The 27,869-nt window shown below is 42.4% G+C and overlaps 2 protein-coding genes across 2 annotated transcripts in view; one reads left to right on the top strand and one right to left on the bottom strand.

Annotated features, from left to right (window-relative positions):
• Positions 1-27,869, top strand: part of CDH23 (cadherin related 23) — a 996,630-nt gene that overhangs the window by 773,227 nt on the left and 195,534 nt on the right. Inside the window, exon 36 of the mRNA XM_066601617.1 lies at positions 2,618-2,845. Coding sequence (XP_066457714.1) covers positions 2,618-2,845 — 228 coding nt within the window. The remainder of the gene's footprint in view (positions 1-2,617; positions 2,846-27,869) is intronic.
• VSIR (V-set immunoregulatory receptor) overlaps positions 18,808-27,869 on the bottom strand; it is a 54,143-nt gene continuing 45,081 nt past the window's right edge. The window contains exons 6-7 of the mRNA XM_066600483.1: positions 27,645-27,832; positions 18,808-24,865 (exon numbers count right to left, since the gene is read on the bottom strand). Coding sequence (XP_066456580.1) covers positions 24,834-24,865; positions 27,645-27,832 — 220 coding nt within the window. The 3' untranslated portion in view covers positions 18,808-24,833. The remainder of the gene's footprint in view (positions 24,866-27,644; positions 27,833-27,869) is intronic.

A 27,869-nucleotide genomic window follows, 5' to 3' on the forward strand; every position in this document is an offset into this window, starting at 1 on the left:
ATGTCGTAGAAACATGAAATTTGGCACACGCATAGATTATCTCCAAAATAGGAAAAGTAATTGGGTCCCAACTCGATTATTCAATTCTAGCGCAAAAGAATTGGCGTCGAAATTTTACGTACGTAATCTAAATCTGTCACTTTCCAATGTCATAGAAACTTAACATTTGGCCCGAGCATTGATTATGTCATAAATGGGAAAAGTTAATGGGTCCCAACACGATTATTCAATTCTATGCGCAAAAGAATTAGCGTCCAAAGTTTACGTACGGAATCTAATTTTCTCACTTCCCGATGTCATAGAAACAGGAAATTTGGCACGAGCATTGATTATGTCAGAAATAGGAAAAGCTAATGGGTCCCAACTCGATTATTTAATTCTATGTGCAAAAGAATTAGCGTCCAAATTTTACGTGCGGAATGTAATTTTTTCACTTTCCGGTGTCATAGAAATGGGAGATTTGGCACGAGCATTGATTATGTCATAAATAGGAAAAGCTAATGGGTCCCAACTCCATTATTCAATTCTAGCGCAAAAGAATTGGCGTCAAAATTTTACGTGCGGAATGTAATTTTTTCACTTTCCGGTGTCATAGAAACGGGAAATTTGGCAGGGGCATTGATTATGTCATAAATAGGAAACGCTAATGGGTCCCAACTCCATTATTCAATTCTATGCGCAAAAGAATTAGCGTCCAAATTTTACGTACATAATCTAAATCTCTCACTTCCCAATGTAATAGAAACATGAAATTTGGCACGAGCATTGATTATGTCATAAATAGGAAAAGCTAATGTGTCCCAACTCGATTATTCAATTCTATGCGCAAAAGAATTAGCGTCCAAAATTTTACGTACAGAATGTTATTTTCTCACTTTCCGGTGTCATAGAAACGTGAAATTTGGCACGAGCATTGATTATGTCATAAATAGGAAAAGTTCATAGGTCCCAACTCGATTATTCAATTCTAGCACAAAAGAATTGGTGTCCAAATTTTACGTGCGGAATGTAATTTTTTCACTTTCCGGTGTCATAGAAACGGGAAATTTGGCACGAGCATTGATTATGTCATAAATAGGAAAAGTTAATGGGTCTCAACTTGATTATTCAATTCTATGCGCAAAAGAATGTGTCCAAATTTTATGTACGTAATCTAATTCTCTCACTTCCTGATGTCATTTTATATAAAGTAAACGTCACATGGTTACCTCCACGTGGTGTTTCCTGGGTAACGCAGAGAATTATGCAAAATGGTGAACATATGTTTTTCCGGTATCTCTAAAGTAACCACGACTTCATAAGATTTTCCGTGTGAACAGCAGATAAACACCAGTACCAAATTAACTCGGGCGAAGCCGGGTATATCAGCTAGTACAGTATATATGTGCCTTTATATGTGTGTATGTCTATAGGGCTAACAACACTGTCTTCTGCACCAGTCATGCTTCTGATGCTCTGTGTTCCGCTCTGGAGACCCGCGGTCAGGCTGTGACGCATTTCCAAACTCTTACATAAAACAGATGGCACTGAAGACAGTGTGGTTATTCTCTGCCAGAAGTTCATTCTGGTGTGTACCCGAACAGTGGCATCACCCCTGACAAACTTTTTTCCTGTTCTACAATCTATTGGGCATCCCATTCCTAGGGGTGTCCGGAAGAGGCCCAGCGCTGCCCTGACCTTGGCTGCGTGCATCCCTCCGGGAGGGAGGGTGGGGCCCAAGCTAAACTTTTGCACCCGGGTCCCTGAGCCTTTAGTTACGCCCCTGACCTCTAGGGTCATCCGGTCCAACTCCCTGCTCAATACAGGATCACTATATCATCCCAGACAGATATCTGTCCAGCCTCTGTTATGATGTGCAACATATTTTAATGACAAATCTCTGATAACCAACAAAGTTATTTAGATGCTCAATAATTTTAAAAAGCAACAGATGTCCAGCCGCACAAGCACCATCTATGTGATCTTCTGGCATGCTTCTGTGATATCACGTAAGATAACTTTTGAGTGGGTTTCCCCTTTAAATGCTATAATGTTGGGGAAAACTTTCTTGAAAACGTATAATGGAAATACATTATGTAGGGTCTTTTCAGCATATTAGTTGTTCTAACATAAGTCAAAAGTGTTTGTGCTCAATTTTTGTATAAGAACCATATTGCGCTACCGTGTCGTTAAGCCTTCTACTGTAGATTGCTAGCTAGAACGTTAGACTCATAGAATCCTAGAATTGTAGAGTTGGAAGGGACCTCCAGGGTCATCGGGTCCAACCCCCTTGCTCAGTGCAGGATTCACTAAATCATTGCAGACAGGTATTCGTCCAGCCTTTGTTTGAACACGTCCATTGAAGGAGAACTCACCACCTCCTGTGGTAGCCTGTTCCACTCATTCATCACCCTCACTGTCTAATATCTCATCTGTGTCTCCTCCCTTTCAGTTTCATCCCATTGCTTCTAGTCTTTCTAGAGATTAGGCCGCTTTCACAGGGTTAATTCTTGGGCCAATGCTGGTGAATATAGTCTTTTTTATCTTTATGATGCTACCTGCATCAGACCAGATACATTAGAAGCATGTGTGTTGTTGCTGCATTGATAATAATTTTTTTTTACCCCTTTATTTGTAGAATGTTGGAGGGGGCACATCGATTATTAAAGTGACAGCAAAAGACAAGGACAAAGGGCTGAACAGCGTTCTTTCTTATTACATTACACAAGGCAACGATGACTTAATTTTCCGCATGGATAGGCTCACAGGTGAAATTGCCACGCGTCCATCTCCTCCCGACCGTGAAAAACAGAGCTTCTATCGCCTCATGGTTGTTGTGGAAGATGAAGGAAACCCAGCTTTGTCAGTGAGTACCCTCCTTCGATTCCAAGCTGTAATGTATTGCTAATTTATGGAGGGCGGCTGTGAGCAACTGCGTATTTGGTTTTAATGTGTAGGATGCTAATAATTAAGTGTTAGCCAATGAACTAGTATTACTGAGCGCTTAAGAGTACTGTAAGGAGACTTCTCATTCCAATGTAGTAGAATTTCTAAAAACTATTCGTAGTTGTTGTATATAAGGGGTCTTGTGAGTAACGGAGCTGCAAGATGATTTTAAATTACAATACCTTTAGAAGGAAATATCTTCAATTCTGTTAACAAGGTAAGCTCTACAAAACATTATGCAAAACAATTCTTACAAAGGATGATGCTTTGTTCTTAGGAGAACAATTACAGTTGCAATTGATATTCGCACTAATAGATTTCCCTCATCTGTCATCGTAGATCATAGAAACAATTGTTTTTGTAAGCTGGGAGGTGTTTTCGCTGGTGCCTATTGTCTGTACCCTGCTGAGTAATGCAGGTTGTGTGAGCTGGCAGAAAAATGTGAGAAGGGAAGTGACATCGGCCATTTGTGATTTAGAAAAGCATTTGTTACTTTTCAATCCCATTTACCAGTTGCTCTTCACTCCTTCCCACACACGGCGTAGTGGGGAGGCATTTCACGTGAACGGTCCCACAGTTATGATGTTACGTTAAGGCATCACCATGTGTAATGATATGAGGACACAATAGTATGATGGATTAGGGTGCTTTTACAAAGGATGATTGTCCGGTGGAGACGTGTCCAACAGTTGTCCCAGCGATAGTCGCTCCTGTACTTTCACACAGGAGCGGTCATCACCCAGTGGATGAAGGCGGAGCAGGCCACCCACCTCCACTCACAGTGAACAGGCAGTCGTTCATAGATGAGCAACTGCCTGTTTACACTGGCCAATAGTCGGTCAGTTTTCATGCGTACAGAAGCTAAATGGCGAACGATAGGCAAACAAATTTTCATTTGTTGTTCAGCCGATGGCTGCGTTTGCACTGAATGATTCATTCAGATTCTTGCAATCCAGAGAGAATCTGAACAATTTTAGTTCCAGGTAAGAGGGCCCTTAGAAATGAAACTCTGCAAACAAATGAGATTTTGAAATTTAACTTCCACTTTGTTAGAAACATGTAAAGGGTTAACAAACTTGTAAGTGCTTTGAGTACTGTACTTTGAGGGATGCACTTGTTGATGTAACATACAGGTCTCTCAAAGCCATTTCAGAGCTGAATTTATCTATAAAAATTAGGTTTTGGAAAGTTTCTTGAAAAATTGAAGCTAAATTTATAAACCCTTCAATGTTCTAAAGCAACATTATAAAATCTGCTATAAGTGTATGGTAAATTTAAATTAATAATTCCCTATGCTAACTTTGCAGTCTCTTTAGAAGAAGACCCTTTATTTGCCTAGACCGTTGTTGAAGGTCTCTCACCCAGCCAACCAGTGCCCTGCTCTGCACCAATAAGATCCCTGAAACAGCTGCCAGCAGATGGGTGTCTTTTCGTTATAAAAAAGCCTCTGGTTTGACATAGGCAGGTTTTACTTCTGTGTTGTGCCACCTCTAGCTTAGATACAAGATGTGATACGGGCAGGTATAGAGGCTCTAGTACCCTTGAGTCACCTCTAGCTTAGATACAAGATATGATAAGGGTGAGTATGGAGGCTCTAGTACCGTTGGGCCACCTCTAGTTTGGATACAGGGTGTGATACTGGCAGGCATGGAGGCCCTAGTACCCTGTTGTACTGCCTCTAGCTTGGATAAAGGATGTGATATGACAGGCATGGAGGCATATGGATTCTGTAAGGTATCCTGTAGAATATTGGTCCTTTAGATCATGCAAACTTGTAGGCTGTTGAAGTTGGTATCCCATATAGTCCCATACATGTTCTATTACTGATAAATTTGATGACCAGGCAGGACACAAGTGTGACAATGTTGTGGGGACACTTCATGAGATACAGAGAGCAAGAAGCATAGCCACATCTTGGTAAAAACTTCAATGCATCCAAATGGATGTTCCTTTATTGCTTCCAAGAATGCACAGATAATGCGCGACGTTTCAACCCCGCTGGGGTCTTTGTCAATGCATTGGAGTTTTTACCAAGACGTGGCTATGCTACTTGCTCTCTGTATCTCATGAAGTTTCTCTTGGATCCTGGGAGTCGGTTCCTGCTTGCAAGCTCTGCATGCCATTTACACCTCGCACTAGCAGTGCTATATTTCTGGAGTGCTGCTGTGCTATTCACATTGGATTCAATGTTGTGGGGACATTCCTGTGATACCCTTGTTGTGTGGCCATGCATTAACCTTTAGGAAGCCTTTTGGAAGCCGCCATGAGAGGAACACATGTGACTGCAGGATACCTTGAACATATCGCTGAGTTGTCAGTGTCCCTCGTACCACTACTAGGCGTGACCGACTGTCGTATATGATGGCCCCTCAGACCATCACACCGGCAGTCGCAGGATTAAAGTTCTCACCCCTAGGTCTCCAGACACAAACTCGGCCATCATCAGTGCCCAAACTGAAACTGGATGTGTCGCTGAAAACAACTCTGTTCTATTCTGTAGCAGTCTAGTTTTGTGGTCGACAACACCACTGCAAATGGAGGTAACAATGGGTAGGTGTTATTGAAGGTACACATAATGAGCGTCATGAGTCCAAATGTCCTTTAAACAGGTGCCTAGAAATGGTTCCAACAGGCACAGGGGTGTAACGACGGCGCCACCTGTCTCTGTATGGTGAACAACGAAACAGTTGGAGCTGCTCGTGCTTGTCGGACGATGAGACACTCCTCTCAACTGGTGGTCTGTTAAGGATTTCCTGAGCCCGGTAGCCTTGTGTGCCCTCACATATCCACTGGTCCCCACACCTCCTAACAGTCTGGTCAGAACAGCCAGTGGGGAACAATTCATCGATACTACCATCCAGCTTCTCACATCCCAATAATGCGCCTCTCTCAGACTCTCGTAACGGGGTGAAATCTCTTCACTGCGTCTTAGAGGCATCTAGTGGTAAACAAGCTCTACACAAGCAGAAGGAGATGTCACTACACATAAGGAGCCTCTGAGGGCCTTTTATAGGCCAAGGGGGGAACCACTTTTAGGGTCTCAGGTGACAAAACTGTTCATCTAATCACAACTCTCATCATTTGTAGATCTGCCTGACATGGAACTGCATGCCGAGTTTTGCAGCAAAATGACAACTTCTTCTAGGGGCGGGATTGTTTTTGACAAAGAGTGTATGATAGCTCTTTTTTTTACTGGTTGCCACCATATTGAAGCATCTCAAATGTGTTCTGTGCAATTAGTAAGTTTCCATATTCTTATAAATGAGGAAATAGAGATAAACAGATTCTGCTGCTACTTGAACCTCTTCTGCTATTAAACACATCAGAGCAGAGTGAAAGGCAGGGCATGAAGTTACAACCAAGGTGGTGGCTGTCCTTTTATGTTATTTTGGCTGTTTTTAGTAACATGTTTATGAGGTTAGGGATCGGTGGTTGCTGTGGGCTCTACCCTGAAGATGTTTATGAGGTTGTGTGACAACAATGTGTGTTTCCTTTGGGTTACATATAAAGCACTAATACCAGCGGGCTTGTCTTGGCTATGAAAGAAGCTCCCATTTTCTGCCACGAAATCTTCAGTATGATTCATTCTGGTGGTTCCTTTATTTGAGATATTCAGATACATTGTTTTTTTCTACTGTTAAAAAACCACAAAACGTAGAATTTCTACCAGGTGTTTCCTTGGCAACTTTCTGCAAAATGTGGGGATTAGTGCCTTCACACAAGCGTAAGCGTAGCTGCACGTGTTTTTGCACTATGTTTTAAAGGAATAAAAGTTGTATACTTGCATGTACAACTGCATTTTTTAATGTACTTTTTGCACCTGCAAGTTGTTTGCAATTGCCCGCGGAAAACAATACACACTGATGCTCCCAGCCTTTGAAATGGCCAAATTCTTTAATGAGTGCCAGATGTGTTCTTTTACTGCTGAGATGCAGAGTAACATAGAGCATGCTGCTTTCTTTTGTGACGCAATTGTGCACGCAAAATAAGCGCTTGTGAACGAACCCATTGAAGTCAATGGGTTCTATTTTCTGCTTATTGTGTACACAAATTTTGCACGCGCAAATATGCCTGTATGAAGGGGCCCTTATTCTTTTTCTGTTAGGGAGTATTCAGACAACGTGGTTTTCTCCCGTTATGCGGTGTGATAATCATGCTCGCATAACTGGAGAAAACTAAACCCCTGATTTCAATAGGACTTCAGTGGTTTCGTTTTCACTATTGGGATTCTCGCCTGTTAATTGCACAGGTGAGACAAGATAGGGCCTACCCTGTAGTGAATACTACCTGCTGGAAAGATTGGGCAGCACCTATCTTCCCCCGGATATTTTCACACTTCTGCACTCTGGCGTGGAATTTGAAAAGCCGGCGAAGGGGAAGAATTTCTCCTCGTTCAGACGTAACTACACTCTGTGTCGCAAGTGTATTTGCGCCTACACTCGTCTGAAGCCGCCCTTGCTATGACGTAATATTGTAAAATTACCTGGAAAAGACCTCATTTTCCACAATTGTTTTTGCTGCGTTTTTCTTTCTTTTTGGCAAAAAAACCCACCATGGCCAGATGCCAGCTGTAGTTTATTAAGCAGTTCTGAAACATACTAAAGAAAGTGTGGGGGGCTATTCCACACTGTTAGTATATTTTGATACCATGCCTTTTTTTATTTTCCCCACGTCATGATCTAGTCATAGTGCTTGCTACAGGCATTTTTCTATAGACTTATACTTTGGAAAAGAATACCTGAAAAGTGCATGTAAAAATGTTACTAAAAAGCCACCAAATAATCTTGTTAAAGAAACGCGTGACTTTCATTGTGTTTTTTTTTTTTTTACAAGCCCCTCCCCCCCCCAAAAAAAATAAAAAAAATTTCCACAAAAAAAAGGATCCCTTGTACTGTGTTAAGGCTGGTGTAGACACAATGATTATCGCTCAAAATCGTTGTGTTCTTTTTACAGCGCAAGGCGATCGCTCAAACGTTGAGCGATCACCTTGCGCTCCGAGCGGAGGATGCAGAAGACAAGCGGGGTGTCCCCACTTGTGTTCTGCATCCAGCTGTTCTATGCTCGGAACGCCCGGCAGGTTATACAGCCAAGCTGGACCGCTCTGTTCTTCATACCCAGCTGTCATCGGGGTGGGGGTGAAGCGGGATACAGCTGAAACAATAGTATCAGCTGTAGAGATGAGCGAACGTACTCGGTAAGGCCGATTTCGCAATCGAGCACCACGATTTTCGAGTACTTCACTACTCGGGTGAAAAGTACTCGGGGGCGCTGTGGGTGAGCGGGGGGTTGCAGAGGGGAGTGGGGGGGGAGGAAAAGGGAGAGAGAGGGCTCCCCCCTGTTCCCCGCTGCTACCCCCCGCTCCACCACGCCCCGCCCCACAGCGCACCCGAGTACTTTTCACCTGAGTAGTGAAGTACTCGAAAATCGCGGTGCTCGATTCCGAAATCGGCCTTACCGAGTACGTTCGCTCATCTCTAATCAGCTGCATCCCACTGTGCATTCCTGATAACTGATCGCTTATCTTTCAGCACGCTGAAAGACAATGATGAGCGAAGGCTTAATGAAAACTGCAAGATGTCAGTGCAGTTTGACACAACGATTATCGCTCAAAAGACGGCTTTGAGCGATTTTTGAGCGAAAATCGTTGCGTCTAAAAGTGCCTTTATACAGGTCTGCTTTCAAAAGTGAAGAAAACAAAATTATTGATGAAAATTGCTATAATCCAGCGCTTCGCTTGTACTTAGTTTAGTTTAAACTACAGCCAGGTTCCCTTTAAGATGGGTATACCGTTTTAATGACAACTGATGGCGATGATGACTCTGTTTTTTCCACAGCAAATGTAAAAAAATTGAAGTTAAAAGGAAAGATGACAAATGTAACACTCATTTATGTGTACAGTTATACACTTGCATAAGTTAGGCCCCCTGCACACGGGAGCTGGATTTCCCGCAGAATTTCCGCCCGTGCCGCCTGCATTGGATTGCATTACAAAACTCAATCCTATGCAGACGGCCGTGATTTGTCCGCATGAAAAAAACGCATGGAAAATAAATCACGGCATGTTCTATTTCTGTACGGGTTTCGCAGAGGACTGCACAGAAATGTCAGTAGTGACGGTCCGGTTCCTCTCTGCACATGCGCCAGCTGGCCGGCAGCCGGCGCATAGCAGGAAACAGAAGACGCCGGGAGCGGGTGAGCCGCAGGTCTCTGCAGCGGCACAGACCACATCCTGCTGCGAGAATTCTTGCAGCGGGATCCGACCTGGCCGTTTGCAGGAGGCCTTAGGAATATGTAAGGTCTGAAGGAGGTAGGTCAAGAAAGGTGTCTCTTCTTTCAGGTTGTTTAGTGTTATTTTAAGTCTTGGGTGTGAGACAGTCTCAAATTTCTGTGTTTGAACATTTATTTAGATCAAGAGGGGTGTCCTCTCTGCATTTGTGTTATAATTGTGCCCCATCCAAACCAGTTTCATTAGCCAGATAGAGGGTCGATAATAACCACCTGAAAGCTCGCTGTAACATCATGTATTTTTGTTAGCCATTAAAAGGTATCATATCTACAAGATTACTTGGTTTCTCTCACTGAGAACAATCACAGTTACAGATACATTGTATTGTAATGAATTGCAAGGTTCAGAAAGCAACACTGGAAAGAATACAGAATGTCTAGGCTATATTAAGCACTGAAGTTATGAATTACCTATTGTTATGATACAGCATGTTCCATGATGACGACGGAATATAATCTAAATCAAATGTTTTCAAAGCGGAATATATGGAGCAGATGGACCATATCTTCTCCACCTAGTTTAAACTTCTTTAAACTATAGTACCCTGTTGGGCCGTCTCTAGCTTGGATACAAGATGTGATTCAGACAGGCATGGAGGCTCTAGTACCCTGTTGAGCTTCCTCTCGCTTGGATACAAGATGTGATACGGGCAGGCATGGAGGCTCTAGTACCCTGTGATACCACCTCTAGCTTGGATACAAAAGGTGATACTGCCAGGCATGGTGGCTCTATTACCCTGTTGGACCGCCTCTAGCTTGGATACAATGTGATATGGGAAGGCATTGGTACCCTGTTGGGCCACCTTTAGCTTGGAGATGAGATGTGCTATGGGCGGGCATGGAGGCTCTAGTACTCTGTTGGGCCACCTCTCATTTTGATACAAGACATGATATGGACAGACATGGAGTCTCTAGTACCCTGTTATACCTCCTCTAGCTTGGATACAAAATGTGATATGGGTGGGCATGGAGGCTCTAGTACCCTGTTGTACTGCCTCTAGCTTCTTTACAAGAGGGATATGGTCATGTATAGAGGCTCTAGTACCCTGTTGGGCCACCTCAAGCTTGAATACAGGATGTGATACCAGCAGGCATGAAGGCTCAAGTACCCTGTTGGGCTTCCTTTCACTACAAAATGGCCTGATCCGGTTGGCAGGCCAAGACAATCTCTTCTGACTGAAGTTGTTAACATAAACACCGCCCACCTTGGCTGTGGGATTCACACCACCTAGTGGAGCACTTTGATCTCTCATGCATGTACCGTCAGTTTGCAGACCGATATACAGTATGTGCAGATAGGAGCTACAAATAAGCCAGCAAAGTGAATACATGATTTGTGCATGCTCTGTTCCACTAACTTCCGGCACGTCTGAGCGATCAAAGCGCTCCAGAAGATGATGTGAACCCCACAGCCGAGGTGGGTGGGGTTTATGCTAACATTTTCGGCCAGAAGAGACGGCCTGTGCCCACCCATTGGATTGGGCCGTGGACATTTTCATGCGGCACGGGAGATATTAAAAGCTGTGTTATTCAGGTCTGCTTCCAAAAGAGAAGAAAACAAAGTTACTTATATAAATTGCTGTAATCCAGCGCTCCGCCGGTACTTGGTCTAGTAGCGTTTAAACTGCGGACAGGTTCCCTTTAAGACGGGTGTACCACTTTAATGACAACTGATGGCAATGATCACTCTGTTCTTTCCACAGAAAATGTATAAATACCGATTTATAAAAGAAGAGATGACAAATGTAACACTCTTGTATCATTAGTCCTATGTGTGTGCAGTTATGGATAAAAATTGTACTTATTGTATTGTAATGAATTGCAAGGTTCAGAAAGCAACAGCGGAATGAATACAGAATGTCTGGGTGTATATTAACACTAAGGTTATGAATTACCTATTGTTATGGTACGCCGTGTTCCATGATGACGACGGAATATAATCCAAATCAAATGTTCTCAAAGCAGAATATATGGAGCAGATGGACCATATCTTCTCCATCTACTTCGAACTTCTTCTTGGAACATACTGAAGACAGAGGGCTTTATTGCTTAAGTGTGATAAAAAAAAACGTGCCGTGTCCTGCAATAGTAATTCGTCCGCCTCGTAAAAAATGTTATTGATTTCATACATTCTACACATACATGTAAGTCAAATTGTCTGGAAATATGAAATCTAAAGGGGTTGTCAGGATGCGGCTCCTGGGGTGATCAGCTGTTTGCCTGGTCCCACTCCTGGCACTACAGCCAGGCATTTCCTGTGCAGTGGCTGATATAATATGACCGCTATCCAGATGAATGGTTGTCATGTAATACAAAGTCGGCTCAAGTCTGCTAGACCAGGGACCAAACTTTGTGACATCCTTATGCCTTAATAGGGTGTTGTCTACTCCGGTAAAAACATTGTAACTTAACAATATGAACAATGATATTGACATATATTACTGTAACACCATACACATTGTAACTACCGTATATGGGTTACAAATGTAATTGGTTAGGAAAAATCTCTACCATTTGATGCAGCTCTCACCGCCTCATTTGAAAAGGTAGAATCCACACTGCAAACCTGCTCCTGAGGGCGGCCTCAGACGGCCATGGGCGCAACTACGTTCGCTGGGATGAAGCGTAGTTGCGCCTGAATGCGGGAAATTTCTTCTTCTTCACCAGCCATTCAAACTCCGTGCCATAGCGGAAAAGTTTGGAAAAAAAAAATGCGGGAAGATAGGTCCTGCCCAATCTTTCCTGTATGTAGTTCATTGGCAAGTCCTATCTTGTCTCCGCCGTACAATTAACGGGTGAGAATCCTGATAGTGAAAGCGAAACCACTGAAATCGATTGAAATCAGTGGTTTGGTTTTGTTTCGTTATGCGACCTTGATTATCACGGCCACATAACTGGAGAAATACATGTTTGTCTGAAACTGCCCTAAAATTGACATGCTGCAGATTTAAATTCTGCACTGCATGACAACTTCTGGGCTGATTTAGTGAAGATTTTTCCTGCAGTGCGTGGATAAGATTTTGAAATTCCTATCAACATTGCTGATACTGTAAATGCCATAGGGTAGAAAATCCGTGGAAAATGGTTACAACATGCCAGCATACCCTTTCTGCTGTAAAAGATGTCCTGCTATCTGCATATGTCAATGAAATGCCATAATTTCCTGTCTAATCTCATCCTATGGAGCCGAAAGCCATTATGGAAGATGGCTCCCAGTACTGGGATGAGTTTGGAAGACACTTGCTTGAACAATGGAATGGGATGCAGCCATGCAGAATATGTGGTAATGTACATAGTACTAGAGGTTGGGCTAGATAGGTTAAGGGCTCCTACCCGCTTGCGTTTTTTTAACGCAATTGTCAATGGGACTTTCTAATGTTAAAAACGCATCGCACAAAAATCGCAGAAGCACAAACTTGCGATGCGTTTTTAACATTAGAAAGTCCCATTGACAATTGCGTGAAAAAAACGCCACGATATTGCGGCGTTAAAAAATGCAGGTGGGTAGGAGCCCTAAGGGTATTTTTTTAGAAGTATTAGGGCTCCTTTCCACTGGCGATAGCAATATCTCTGCGAGAAAATCGCAATGTTAAAATCGCAACGCTGCAAAATCGCAAGCTTTTGCGTTGCGATGCGAGAATCTGCTTTGCTATTGCACTGTATGGGCGACAGAAAAATGCAAAACGCTGAAACAATCCTCCTGCTGTGATTCTTAATCCTCACATTGCAGCTTGCCCTTAAACATCGCTAGTGGAAAGGGTGTCATAGAACAACATGTGTGGGACTTTCCTGCGAGAGCTCGCACTCTTGCATCACACTGAAGACGTGCGATTACCTCGCCAGTGGAAAGGAGCCCTTAGGCTCAGATAGCTTCACCTGTCTTATTAGGAAGCAATTTGCGAAATTATGGGCAACTGAAAAAAACTCCAGTATGTAATTTCTAAGGTTATTTTCACACTTCTATGCCAAAACCAGAAGCAAAAGTCAGGACCACCCAGACAAGTGATGATTATTAATAGGTTATTGATGATGTCATGTTGAGTATAATAAATTTTTTTCAATTTTGTGGTCTGGAAAGTACTAATCGTATGTCTTTTCAGGTACCAGAAGATACCATTAACCATCCAGGACAGAATTGAGATCTTCCTGGTGGTCTGTAATAGAAGTTCACATGAGCCTTTCAGGAAGACGTCCAGTGAGGGCAGGAACTGTCAGGAAACTGATTCAGAAGTTCAGGAAAACTAGTAGCGTTCAGGACAAACCAAAAACTGCAGATCTTGTCTCACGGCAAGGTCTCCTAGTGCTCTTCTAGTGAAAGCAGCTAGCACAGATGACGACACCTGGGGATTGGAAACCCTGCTGGGACCACCAGTTCTCAGTTTGTCATGGACACTACTGATTTCCTTGAACTTTTGGATAAGTTTCTTGACAGTTCGTGCCCTCCCTGGATGTCTTCCTGGGTATTCTTGATCGATAACCTCATCCACCTCACATGAGTTTTGTTACTGACCCACAGGATGCTCAGTTCTGTCCTGGATTGTTAACGGTATCTTTAGATACTTAAAAAGACATAAAATTAGTGTTTTGCATACCAGATAATTCAACAGAACAACCGTATTCATATTCAACATGACACCCTCCATAATTCAAAAAATGGTTGCAAGTATTGAAAACAATGACTGCACCTATCAATTTCTGATTAAATTATACCCTTAAATCATATATCCCACGACTCCATTTCTTTTAAAGATTCTTGGACTGAATCCAAGATGGCTGCCACCAAGATTGCCAACAGGTACCACCATTGTGCCAAAAAGTGTTCCCCCACTCATCTAAATGTTTTACAAAGTTTCCTACTAAAATCTCTATTCGTCCGGAAGATATTCTGAGTGGCCCTGACTTTTGAATTACCCTGTATAATAGAAAAATGTACCCCTCTTTCATGTTCTGGTCCCACTCCTGTTTTAGCCTACAAATAGTGGTCCAAATTTTCAAAGTGTGAAAATGGCTCAAGTAGAGGGAAATTGTGCACCTGGCAATAAAAGACTCAAAGGTTCCCACAGCGTTGGCCAGGTCTGCTGTGAGTGATTTCTGGATGTAAGCAACAGATAATGTTACATTAACCCCTTGAGTGGCGGGTTTCTTACCACCCTGTCGTACCCACCAGGGCAGGTTTTTTAACCCCTTAACGACCGGGCCATAGTGTTTTTACGTCCTGCAGGACGTGTATGGAGGGAGGTATCGCCGCTATCTCCCTCCATACAGCGCGGGCGTCAGCTGTTTATTACAGCTGACACCCGCGGGCAATAGCCGCGCTCGGCCGTTCGCGGCTATTAACCCTTTAAATGCCGCTGTCAATTCTGACAGCGACATTTAAATCCCTCGAATGCTGTTTGGGGGTCCCGCACGGCCTCCCCGCGGTGAGATCGGGGGATCCGTGCAGGTGTCATGGCAGCCGGGGGCCTAATGAATGGCCCCAGGCTGCCTTAGCAGACTGCCTATGAAGCCATCCACACAGGGTGGCTTGAAAGACTGCCTGTAAAAAAGCAGTATGACGTAATGCTATAGCATTACGTCATACTGCAGGAGCGATCAAAGCATCGCATGTTAAAGTCCCCCAGGGGGACTTCAAAGTAAAGTAAAAAAAAAGATCAATAAAGTTTTTTAAATTGTAAAAAAAAAAAAAGTTATAAAAGTTTAAATCACCCCCCTTTTGCCATATCTATTATTAAAAAATCTAAATCATAAAATAAAAATATGTATTTGATATCGCCGCGTCCGTAAAAGTCCGATCTATCAAAGTAGCACATTATTTTTTCTGCACGGTGAACGTCGTCCGAAAAAAAAAATAAAGAACGCCAGAAATGCATTTTTTTAGTTACCCTGTCTCCCAGAAAAAACGCAATAAAAAGCGATCAAAAAGTCGTATGTATTCCAAATTGATACTATCGGAAACTACAGGACATCCCGCCAAAAATGAGCCCTTGCTCAACTACGTCGACGGAAAAATAAAAAAGTTATCGCGCGCACAAAATGACTGCAGAAAATAATTGTAAAAAATTTAATATCTTAAAAAAAAAAATACAAGTACTACAGCAAAAACAATACTATATAAGTTTGGTATCGTAGTAATCGTACTGACCCATAGAATAAAAATATCAGGTCGTTTTTGTTGCAGTTTGTGCGTCGTAGAAACAGGACGCACCGAAAGATGGTGGAATGTCGGGTTTTTTTTCCATTTCTCTCCGCTAAGAATTTTTAAAATGTTTTTCAGTACATTATATGGTACAATAAATAGTGCCATTGAAAAATACAACTCGTCCCGCAAAAAACAAGCCCTCATACAGCGACGTCGATGAATAAATAAAGGAGCTACGATTTTTTAAAAGGGAGTAGGAAAAAACAAAAATGGAAAAAAGCAAAAAAGCCTGGTCACTAAGGGGTTAAATGGTCTAATTATTGAATTTCAACTCATTTTGCAGTTGCGTTCCAAGAGCCATAACTTTTTCATTTTTCCATTTACCAGGCCATATGAGGGCTTGTTTTTTGCGGGACAAGTTGTACTTTTTGATGGCATCATTTTGGGGTATATATAATGTATTGCATAACTTTTGTAAAAACATTTGTAGGGAGATTGGGGGGAAAAAAAGGAAATTCTGCCATTTGTTTTTTGGATTTCATTTTTACGGCGTTCAGCATGCAGAATAAATAATGTGAAAACATTCTCTGAGTCACACGATCCTGGCGATACCAAGTTTATACAGTTTTTATGTTTCACTATTTTTGTACATTTTAAGCATTTTTTTAAAGCTTTGCTTTTGTGTTGCCACATTCCAAGAGCCGTATTAATTTTATTTTTCCATTGCTGGCTCTCTAGAAGGCCGTGTTTTTTGCGGGATGAACTCCAGTCTTCATTTATCTATTTTTTTGGAACATGTTAAATTTTGATCGCTTTTTATTCCATTTTTTTCTAGTGGCAAGATTAAGAAAATCTGTAATTCTGGCATATTTTTTATTTTTATTTTTCACTGCATTTTCTGAGCAGTATAAATAATCTATTAAAGTAATTCTCCAAGGCAGTACGATTATGACAATACCAAATTGTAATACTTATTTTTCTTTTTCATGACTTTTTCACACTTTAAAAAAAAAAAAGTAATAAAAGTTTAAATCACCCTCCTTTTGCCATATCTATAATAAGAAAAATCTAAATCCTAAAAGAAAAATACAAATTTGGTATCACCGCGTCCATAAATGTCCAATCTATCAAAGTAGTCCATTATTTACCCCACACGGTGAACGTGGTCCAAAAAAAAAAAAAAGAACGCCACAAATGCACTTTTTCAGTCACCCTGTTTCCCAGAAAAAATGCAACACAAAGCGAACAAAAAGTCGTATGTATTCCGGATTGGTTCCAACGTAAACTACAGGACGTCCCGCAAAAAATGAGCCCTCAATTAACTACGTCGACGGAAAAATAAAAAAGTTATTGCGCGCAGAAGATGCAGCAGAAAATAATTTTAAAAAATTAAATGTCTTTGAAAAAAATACAAGTACTACAGCAAAAAAAGGAAAAAAAAAAACTATACAAGTTTAGTATCATAGTAATCGCACTGACCCATAGAATAAAGTTATCAGGTCATTTTTGTTGCAGTTTGTGCGCCGTAGAAACAAGACGCACTGAAAGATAGCGGAATGTCATTTTTTTTTTTCATTTTACTCCACTTAGAATTTTGTAAAGTTTTTCAGTACATTATATGGTACTTTAAATAGCACAACTGAAAAGTACAACTCGTCCCGCAAAAACAAGCCCTCATACAGCGACGTCAATGGATAAATAAAGGAGTTATAATTTTTTAAACGGGGAGGGGGGGGGAAGAAATGGGGAAAAAAGAAAAAAAGGGGCCATGTCATTAAGAGGTTAAATAATGTACCAACTTTCTTCTCTGGGTCATTACTTCGCATGGATACCACATGTGTGATTTTATTTAAAATTTTTTACAAAGTAAAGGGAGACAAATGTTTATATATTTTTTTTTACTTTTGTTTTTTTTTTTACTTTTTTTTTTTTGTCCTTTGAGTGGACTTCCACAGGGACCCATCAGGACCCCCTGATCACTTTCCAGGGGTCCGATGGTGACAGCCCTTTACATGCTGCAGTGACAGCCCTTTACATGCTGCAGTCACATAGACTGCAGCATGTAAAGGGTTAACACAGCAGAGATCAGAGGTTTTCTCTGATCTCAGCTGTAAGAGCTGGTGCCTGCTTGTCCTCTGACAGCCAAGCACCAGCTCTCCCTGCCACAGAGACTGCTGGCTTGCTTCTGACAAGTCAATGGTCTCTATGGCAACCTATAAACAAAGCAGGAGACTTAGAAGCAGGAGATTGCCGGCATATCGGCAATATCTTCTGCTTCTGTTGTTCAAAGCCCTTGCTTTGTTCGCTGTGGGTCTGTGCAGGCAGAGCACAATGTCACAGCTTGTGGCAATGTGCTCTGCAGCTCCCATAGTGATACATAGCCCGGAAATCTTCCGGGCTATATCACTATCGGCAGTGGAACTCGTCCCGGAAAATTTCCACTCAAGGGGTTAATGCATAAAATCACTTATAACTATATATTTTTTCATATTTAATTGGTGCTTGATATTTTTACTTCTCTCTAAGCCCATATACATACAGTAATACACATAGCCAGTTTAAAGATTATAAAACAGGTCACTAGTATGGATTCTGATCCTCCGTGTAGTACCAATTCTTCAAAGCACTCTGCAATCTCCGGCAGTGCATAGCGTTACACTGAACCGCAGCAGGCTCAGCCATCACTTCCTGCAAGTTCCTCCTCACTGTGAAGGGTGCAGTGAGGAGGATAGGGGGTCCCAGGACCCCTGTTCTCGTGATCAGCTGGAGTCCCACTGATGAGACCCTCACCAATCAGACTTTTATCACCTATTCTGTGGAGAGGTGATTCATTGATTCTGGGAATAACCCTTTATTCTTATTGCATAATATACTGATATTATGTTCCAGTAGATTGTTTCTAGTCTGGACATCCAGGTATTTTCAGCTATAGTCTCATCTGCAGTCTTGCTCCCATTCTCCTTTCTATCTGCATGTTTTTCCTGTTACTGGAAAGGAATGGAAACTTACGGCTTTGCTCTTTATATTTTTATATAGTAAAGTATATGTTTTAGGCTGCACCATCAACCTCGTACCTCCATGCAATGAGCGAAATAGAAAAGAGTTTTCATTCAGGTGAAGTGCTGTCATTTACATATCAATCTGATAATGCTATAGTAAAGCAGCGTGTATGTTTACAGGCCTTTGAGCTACTTATCAATAACCAATCAAGACTGACAGTGCATTGATTCTGCATGTTCTTCAGTTAAAGGGCTTTCTAAAAACTTTGACATGTTAAAATCAGTGGGGGTCTTATCACCTGAACCCCAGCAATCAAAACTTTTAATATGTCCCTGCACTACAGTCCCTTTGACATATCAAACGTTTTTAGACAGCACAGTCACACTGTAATGCCGTGTACAATAGTCTAACTACTTTATAAAATAGCATGTGAAGACACAAAACATTTTTTTTTTGCTTTTTTATTAAGAAAAATATGGCTATAACAGAGGCATCAATAAACACTTGAGAATTATACTAAGCTGCAATATCTGCATATAAAATATTTTTGCATATGTGCTAGATAGAGATGAGCCAGCGTACTCGGATAAGCACTACTCGCTCGAGTAATTGGCTTTATCCGAGTATCGCTGTGCTCGGGTCTAAAGATTCGGGTGCCGGCACGAAGCGGGGAGCTGCAGGGGGGAGCGGGGAGGAACGGAGGTAAGATCTTTCTCTCCTTCTCTCCCGCCCGCTCTCCCCTGCTCCCCGCTGCGACTCACCTGTCAGCCGCAGCGGCACCCGAACTTTTAGACCCGAGCACAGCGATACTCGGATAAAGCAAATTACTCGAGCGAGTAGTGCTTATCCGAGTACGCTCGCTCATCTCTAGTGCTAGACTTTAAAAGTAAATATGAGCCACTTCACTGCTGTAAAGTTTCTACTTTCCGGGGGTTTCTCCTGTGTTCAAAATGAAAACCAGACTTTTCTTCTTTTTTCCCCGCGTGTGCACTACTGCTTCCTTCACATAGAACACTGCTTGACTGCCATCACTGGTGGTCCCAGCAGCTGGACCTCCAGGATCCATACATTGATCACTTATCCTATGCATAGGTGAGAAATGTAGTTTATTGGAAACCCCCTTTAAAGAGGCGGTCCCACAAAAATATTATTTATAATTAAATCTAACCCATAATTATAAACCACTTTTGTCTTTACACTTATTTTAAAAAATATTCCTATCCGTAGATAGTCCTAGATGAATCTTAGAATAGCGCCGGCTACTGTTTCTATTTAGAAGCCTTTCTGTGTCCACCTCAGTATAAATAATACAAGGTGGTCACACATGCTCGGTTTTCCTTCTTTGCACTGACACTGTCTTATTCTCTTATCACCGGCTCATCATCTCTTCTGACACCAGAGAAGGCACAAGAGCTTCACAAGCAGCCGCTCACCACACCAGAGATCCCTCCACACATCCAGTGGAGCAGAGAGAAGCAAGAGTGAGCATGTGTGACCACCTTCCACCAGACACAGAGTAGAAACAACAGGTGGCGCTATTGTAACTTTAGTCCTGCAATATCTAGGGAGATAATCATTTTTAACTATAACCGATATTCTTTGTGGGACAACCCCTGTACGTTATTAAAGATGATTTGTCAGGTCTCCTATGCTACTATAAGTCTCAAGGTAGCACAGGATATAGGGGAGATCTAGAGCTCAGAGATATGTAGATTCCTATGATTTTATTAATAATTGTTTTTTTCATGTAGTAAGCTTGTGAATCCTCCTTCCACCACTCACACAGGGTGTTTAAAGGCATTTTTAAGCACTTAGTATTGACCTGTGGTCCCCAACCAGTGGCTCATGACTCCATGCTACGTGCCTTGCCCCTGATTTCTAGCCATATACACTGGCTATAATTAGCCTTCCCCAATGACAATATTGCAAACATATCTTGACTTTCAAGCAGTTCCAGTTTGGATAATATAGAGTGAATATGAAACGTTCTGCAAATTGTTGCAATGTTATGATCTCTTGTTTCTCCATGTTAACTAGGATGTGACTCCCGGCCATTCCTAGCAAAATACAGGGATTATGTGACTATCTGTATCAAAATGGTAGGGCCACAGAAAACCCCTGCAACAGATTTCCCTGTGACTTTGTGTGTGTATGGGTAAAGCAAGCAATCTGAAGTTTGGGAGGGAGGCAGGACTCCCATGAATCATTTAATCCCTTAACGACCAGTGTGTTTTGCTCCTTAAGGACTAGGCACTTTTTACGTATTTTACCCATGTGGTGGTTTTATGGCCCTATTTTTTTTACTTCAGCTACCAGAATTATTTTTGCTGCAGGTTTTTTTCTGTGACATCTAGTGCTATTTTATTTTATCTTTTTCACTGACTTTTCTTTTTGTTTTTTTTTTAGTTTTATTAAAGCTAAAAAGGTACAAAAAACTATTTTTTTAACATCTATATTCCCCATGACATCATATAGGACCTTTTGGGGGTCATTCTTCTTTTTGTTTTTCAATTTCACACTTTTTCACTATAGCTGAAGCATCCATAGGAACCCAGTTACAGGGAAAAACATCCCCCCTTAGTGACAACAGTCAGGGAAGTAACACTTCTGCTTTCTCTATTCACTACATATCGCTCAATTGGTGCTTTGTAGCCTGTAAAGGAAAAGGCAGAAGTTGTTAAAAACTTGCTTCCGTCTTCTCATCCAGGTCCTCAGCTACAAAGACCAGCCAAAGACCAGACCTGCTCCCGCTACATTGCATTAGCAGGAGCTTTAATCCCGCACCCTATTTTTACTATCAGCCCAGATTAAAGCCCAGGACCAAGCGATGTAAATTGACTGTGCTTGGTCCTTAAAGGGTTAAAGAACTCTTGTCATGAGATAGAATGCGCAGGGCTGGCTATAATGATCTGCAACCACATCCCCGCTGACTTTATCCCTTTGTATTTTTTTTATGCTCTCCCTCCTTTCCCTGGATTGGCTCTTCATAACTCCAGCTCTGGGAGCATGCAATGTGTCAAGTGGGCGGTCCCTACTGCTCCCTCTTAGTAGGTGACACTGGACAGTCAAGCAAGTTTCATGCCACCCATGCACAGTGGGTGGAGGGGATCGCCCACTTGACACAGTGAATGCAGTGGAATATGGAACTATGAAGAGTCCATCCAGGAGAAGAAAGCGAGAATTTAAAGGGAAAAAAAGGGATAGTCAGGAGTCAGCGGGGCAATGGCTGCAGAGTTATTCTATCACAAGTCTGGTCCTGTTTAATGAAAAGCTATCACAATACTGTGCAGACCTGTCCCGGAGCTTAGGGTCCGTTAAGACAAGCCGATTTCCCATTTGAATGAGTGAATGACGTTGGCTCGCTTGCTCAGGCAACCTGTTTATACAGACAGATACATCGTTGGCTCATTCAAATCATTCAGTCATTCACATTCGCTGGACAAGTGACTGACAACGACTGAATGATCACTATTTAAACTTAAAGATAAGTGAACGAGCCAATGATAATTTTTAGTGCTGTAAAAAATCAACGACAAGAAAAGTGAACAATTATTGTTCACCATTGGCTGCATTCAGACTGAATGATTATTGTTCACCATTGGCTGCGTTCAGACTGAATGATTATTGTTCACCATTGGCTGCATTCAAACTGAATGATAATTGTTCAAAATTGGCTGCATTTCGACTGAATCATTATTGTTCACATTCGCTCATTTGAACTATTTTTTCAACAATAGTCGTTTCATGTAAAATGGCCTTTACATAGAGCAACATAGCATAGTGCCAGACCGTTTTTACATGGAAATACAATGAATGAAAGCATACAAAAGTAGTTATACACAACTCTACCTCACTTCTATCTTGTGCTACCGTTGGGCAGCAGACCTAAGTTTTAGCTGCTGCTATTGCCATAAATACATCTGCCAGGATACTGACTCATTAAGGCTATGTAATTCACAGATGTGATACAGAAGGAACCATGACTTCCCTTTGTTTGTCCATTGTACTTCTGTGTACAAGTATGTCATGAAGGCAACGGGAAATGCACGGCGATGTAATACACCATGGATTTTCTGCCAAGCGAAGGGACTGGCATCTGCCAAGTCCATCTTCTCTGAATTCTACCACCATGGCTTTTCTGCCAAGCGAAGGGACTGGCATCTGCCAAGTCCACCTTCTCTGAATTCTACCACCATAGCTTTTCTGCCAAGCAAAGGGACTGGCATCTGCCAAGTCCACCTTCTCTGAATTCTACCACCATGGCTTTTCTGCCAAGCGAAGGGACTGGCATCTGCAAGGTCCACTTTCTCCGAATTCTATCTCAAAGTATTCAAACATTTGACAGCTAGAGCTCAGGCCCCGAGTACAAGCGTCCACTTCTACACTAGGTTACGAGTTGCAGTTTCTTGTCAATTGGTTGAAGGTGTGGACTTCTAGGCATAAGCCATTTGGGTAAGAATAAACTTATAAACCATGTTATATACTTGTAGATCTCTCCACTCCATCTTATGTATAATATTTAATGTGTAACAGTCATTTTAGAAAACGTCTGACATATTATAATGACATGCCAGAAGTTGGAGGCTGGGTGCTGAGACTCCCACTAGTTGCTCGCTGAGCCCCACCGGCGGTGTTAGGCCTTCCTCGGAGAGGCCAGAAGAGCGTGTACAGGCTCAGAATGTCCTTACACATCTAAACGCTGGCTCTCCGTGTAAGGCGGGACACCACCGCAAGGCACTGAGCAATTCAGTCTCCTTGTTTCAGAGATTGGCGGGGGTTTCAGCATCTGAACTCCTATTGTTCAAAACTTAAGACTCGTCACTGTGACAGCTACACTTTAAGTTTGATTGTGCTACAACATAAGGTGATATGGTTGGTTAGAAATGAAGATTGATTTTTTTTCAGTCCTGCTTTCTTCTCAAAATAGTCTGCTTGTTACTAGATCAGAAGGCATAATGAGGAGTTGTAGCAGAAGTAGTGAAAAAGAAAAGTGCAGTAGTTGTCCATTGGAAACCAATCAAATTGAGAGAAATGAGAGGTTGGAATATGGTTGGTTTCCATGGGTAACTACTCCATGTTTTATTTGTACCAGTTTTGACATTTTCCCCCAATGTTTTAATTTGGCCAGCCTGTCAAATCCTTGACTCTTTCCATGCTTTCTTGTGTTATACAGTTGATGGTCAACTTCAACATAATACATTAATAGCTCTCCACCTTCACCATGACCTTGGGATCTTATATTGCTATTTTACGAGCTTAAAGGGGTTGTCCCGCGGCAGCAAGTGGGTCTATACACTTCTGTATGGCCATATTAATGCACTTTGTAATGTACATTGTGCATTAATTATGAGCCATACAGAAGTTATAAAAAGTTTTATACTTACCTGCTCCGTTGCTGGCGTCCTCGTCTCCATGGTGCCGACTAATTTTCGCCCTCCGATGGCCAAATTAGCCGCGCTTGCGCAGTCCAGGTCTTCTCCTGTTCTCTATGGGGCTCCGTGTAGCTCCGCCCCGTCACGTGCCGATTCCAGCCAATCAGGAGGCTGGAATCGGCAATGGACCGCACAGAAGAGCTGCGGTCCACGGAGGCAGAGGATCCCGGCGGCCATCTTCACAGGTAAGTATAGAAGTCACCGGAGCGCGGGGATTAAGGTAAGCGCTCCGGTGAGCTTTCTGTACGTCCCTGCATCGGGATTGTCTCGCGCCGAACGGGGGGGGGGTTGAAAAAAAAAAAAAACCCGTTTCGGCGCGGGACAACCCCTTTAAAGGAAACCAGTCATCACCTATGAGCTCCTTAAATTATGGAGCTCACAGTGCAGGTCCCGAGGAGTCCGGGAATGTGCTTTGCATACTTTACCAGGCTCATCGTTCTTGCATTGTTCGCAATGGAAGTCGGCATGTGGATAGTGCAGCAGACTCATCACTGCAGGCTCTGTGAACGCACACCCATAGGGGACAGTGTTTGTGCGCGCACAGCAGGCGGAGATTAGTCAACTGCACTGCCCACATGCTGCCTTCCACATGTGACAGCACATGCCATATGGTGCTCATTGGTGACGGCAGGTTCCTTTTAAGGAATTTAAGACCATATAGCTAATATTTTTCCAACAGTTCTGTACAGACGGTTATGCTGAAATATATTCTATATGAAACTTTTCTAAAACATAATTAAAATAATCCTATGTACAAAGTTATTCTCTAACTGTGCTTCATATTCACACCAACATAGCAATCACCTGCAATCAATGTCATACATATGGTGACTTCAGGCAAAGTCATCCTTCACTTTCGTAGAATCCGGGATTTTAGGCTCGACGAGTCCAGTTTTATAGTAATTTCACCCAGAAAACGGAATCCTTCCTATATTTTACATTGCATACATAACGGTTCCAGAGTAGACAGCAAAGTGCTCAAGACTTCAAAGAAATCAACAGAATAGTCCTTCCTCTTGAAAGTTGCAGATATTACAGTTTTGGGTCTTCTTTTATACTGGATCAGGAGAATCTGGCACTGGCTCTGTACAGTGAAACATTGTAGAAGAGGTTATGGAAACTTTGTAGGTCTAGAAACTTTTTTATATGTCTTAAGTTTGTAAATCTCTTTGTTGAATCACATTGTTAATCAACCAGATTATCTAAAACAGATGTATTGGGCTCTTCGGTTGAAGAAGCTTGTGCGCAATCATCCAAAGAGATGTATTATTTTAGTCACATCATTATTTGGCATGATGTGGCATGTAGATAAACATGCACAGATGGTATATGCTAAAATGGACTAAGAACTGCAGCTACAGCAATGAGAAGGGGGTATAGAAAATATTTGCAGATGATACAAAACTTTGTAAAGTAATTAACACAAGAGAGGACAGTTTACAGTTGCAGGTGGATCTGGATAAATTGGGGGCAGAAAAGGGGGAAATTAGTTTGACACTGATAAATGTAAAGTGGGCAGGGAAGTACATCTCACCATTACATGCTAAGGCCGGCTGCACACGAATGCCTTTGCACTGGTACTCAAGAAGGACATATCAGAGCTTCAGTGTGTACAAAGGCGGTAACTAAAGTAATAAATGGAATGGGCGGACTACAATACCCAGAGAGGACATCAAAATTGGGATTATTTAGTTTAGAAAAAAGATGGGTGGGGGGCAACTTAATAACTATATACAAATATATTAGGGGTCAATGCAGAGATGTCCCCCATGATCTATTTATACCCAGGACTATAACAAGGGGGCGTTCTAATAACTATGTATAGATATATCAGAGGACAATACAGAGATCTCTCCCATCATCTATTTATACCCAGGAGTGTAACAAGGGGAGCACTCTAATACCTATGTATAAATATATCAGTGGACAATACAGAGATCTCTCCCATCATTTATTTATACCCAGGTCTGCGACTGTAATAAAAGGGCGCTCTAATAACGATTTATAGATATATCATGAGACAATACAGAGATCTCTCTCATCATCTATCTATACCCAAGACTGTAACAAGGGGGTGTTCTAATAACTATGTATAGATATATCAGAGGACAATACAGAGATCTCTCCCATCATCTATTTATACCCAGGAGTGTAACAAGGAAGGGGGGGGGGGGGGCGCGCTCTAATAACTATGTATAAATATATCAGTGGACAATACAGAGATCTCTCCGATCATTTATTTTTACCCAGGTCTGTGACTGTAATAAAAGTGTGCTCCAATAACTATGTATAGATATATCATGAGACAATACAGAGATCTCTCTCATCATCTATTTATACCCAAGACTGTAACGGTACTGGTGTATCTTGATGCCACCGGGAGCTAGAAGTGACCAGGCTTTGCTGTGGTTTACGCCCCCTGTCAAGCCCTTGCTTCCGATTGGCTCATATAACAGTGGCAAGGAGGATACTGAGAGCTGAAGTCGCAACAGCAGGGAACACTGACAGCGGGGCCAGGTCAGAGATTGGCTCGTGCAACAGCGGAAGGGAGGACACTAAGATCCGAGGTGGCGACATCAGGGAACACTGACAGCGGGGCCAGGTCAGAGCTGCGACATAGTGCTCACCGTTCCAGCCCTGAAGTTGTTGCGTTGGCTGAGCTCCTCCTGTATCTCCGGTCCCCGGCCCTGCAGTTCTTGCGTTGGGTGAGCTCCCCCCACCTCTGGTGCCTGGTCCGCCACTGTACTTAGCTCAGCTCCCATCCGCCTTCACTCCCCGGTCCAACGCTGTGTTTCTTGCAGTGCCTCAGCTTCCCCTGCCTCTGCCTTCCAGTCCAGCGATGTAGTTCGAGTGGTGCCTCAGCTCACTACTCCACTCTCTGTGTCCTGGCACTGTACTTATTGTGCTGCCTCCGCTTCCGGCTCCGTCACTGTACTGCGCTGAGAGTAACAGCGGGGAACGTGGCAGGGAGCCTTTCCACGCTCTGGCCCCGAGAATGACTGCGTGGGCAATCACAGGCAGGCCACACAGAAGTTAGTCACTAACAGCCAATCGGAAGCTAGGGGCTTGACAGGGTGCATAAACCCCAGCAAATCCAGGTCAGCACCTAGCTTCCGGTGGCATCAAGATACACCAGTACCAACTGTAAGAAGGGGGCGCTTTCTACATCTAGAAGAAAGAAGGTTTCTACACCAAGATAGAAGGGTTTATTTTTACAGTAAGAGCAGTGAGACTATGGAACTCTGTGTTTGAGGATGTGGTGATGACAAATTCGATAAAAGAGTTTAAGAGGGGCCTGGGCGCCTTTTTTGAGTGATACAATATTACATGTTATAGTCACTAATGACTTCAGAAGGGTCGGTGATCCGAGGATTATTCCGATTGCCATATTGGAGTCTTTTTGCTTTAAATGTGGGAAATTGGATTCTACCTCATAGTTTTTTTTGCCTTCCTCTGGATCAACATGGGGGGGGGGGGGGATTGGCTAAACTGGAAGGACACATGCCTTTTTTTTCAGCCTAAAATACTATTTTACTGTGTATAAGCTGGTACCCCTTCTCTAGGTTTATACGATCTACTAGTTGGAAACATTTATGCTAATTTTTGTTTCAAAATTTTGTGGAAATTTTTTGGCACAGGATGTATTTTGGCCGTACCCCCTTTCCTGTGAAACCATGCATGCCCCTTTTCTTTTAATACCATACTCCCTTTCCATGAAGTCACACCTGTTTTCTAGCACAGTGTCTAAATCGCATGTCTAAATGAAATAAATGTGTTTAAAACATATAAATGTGGTGAAAAGCATGTAAGACAGTTTTCTGGCATAATTTGCACCAGAATTTTGGCTACAGACACAAACTTACCAAGTGAAGGGAAAAAACAATCATTGGGCCCAGGTGGGGAGAGAGGAGTGTTGGGTTCAGAGAGCAGATGACGACCTGAATCTGATTGCTGACGACTGGTCATGAAAATGAGTCTGGGCCTCTGCTCAGTATTTCCAACAGGGGGGTCATCAAAGACTGGATTTTCAATACCTTCAAAGCCCCCTTCACTGAAAGAATAAATAATTTATAGTGAAGCTCATTTGG

This window comes from Eleutherodactylus coqui, chromosome 4 (genome assembly GCF_035609145.1).
Source record: "Eleutherodactylus coqui strain aEleCoq1 chromosome 4, aEleCoq1.hap1, whole genome shotgun sequence".
In the NCBI taxonomy this organism is placed as follows: Eukaryota; Metazoa; Chordata; class Amphibia; order Anura; family Eleutherodactylidae; genus Eleutherodactylus; species Eleutherodactylus coqui.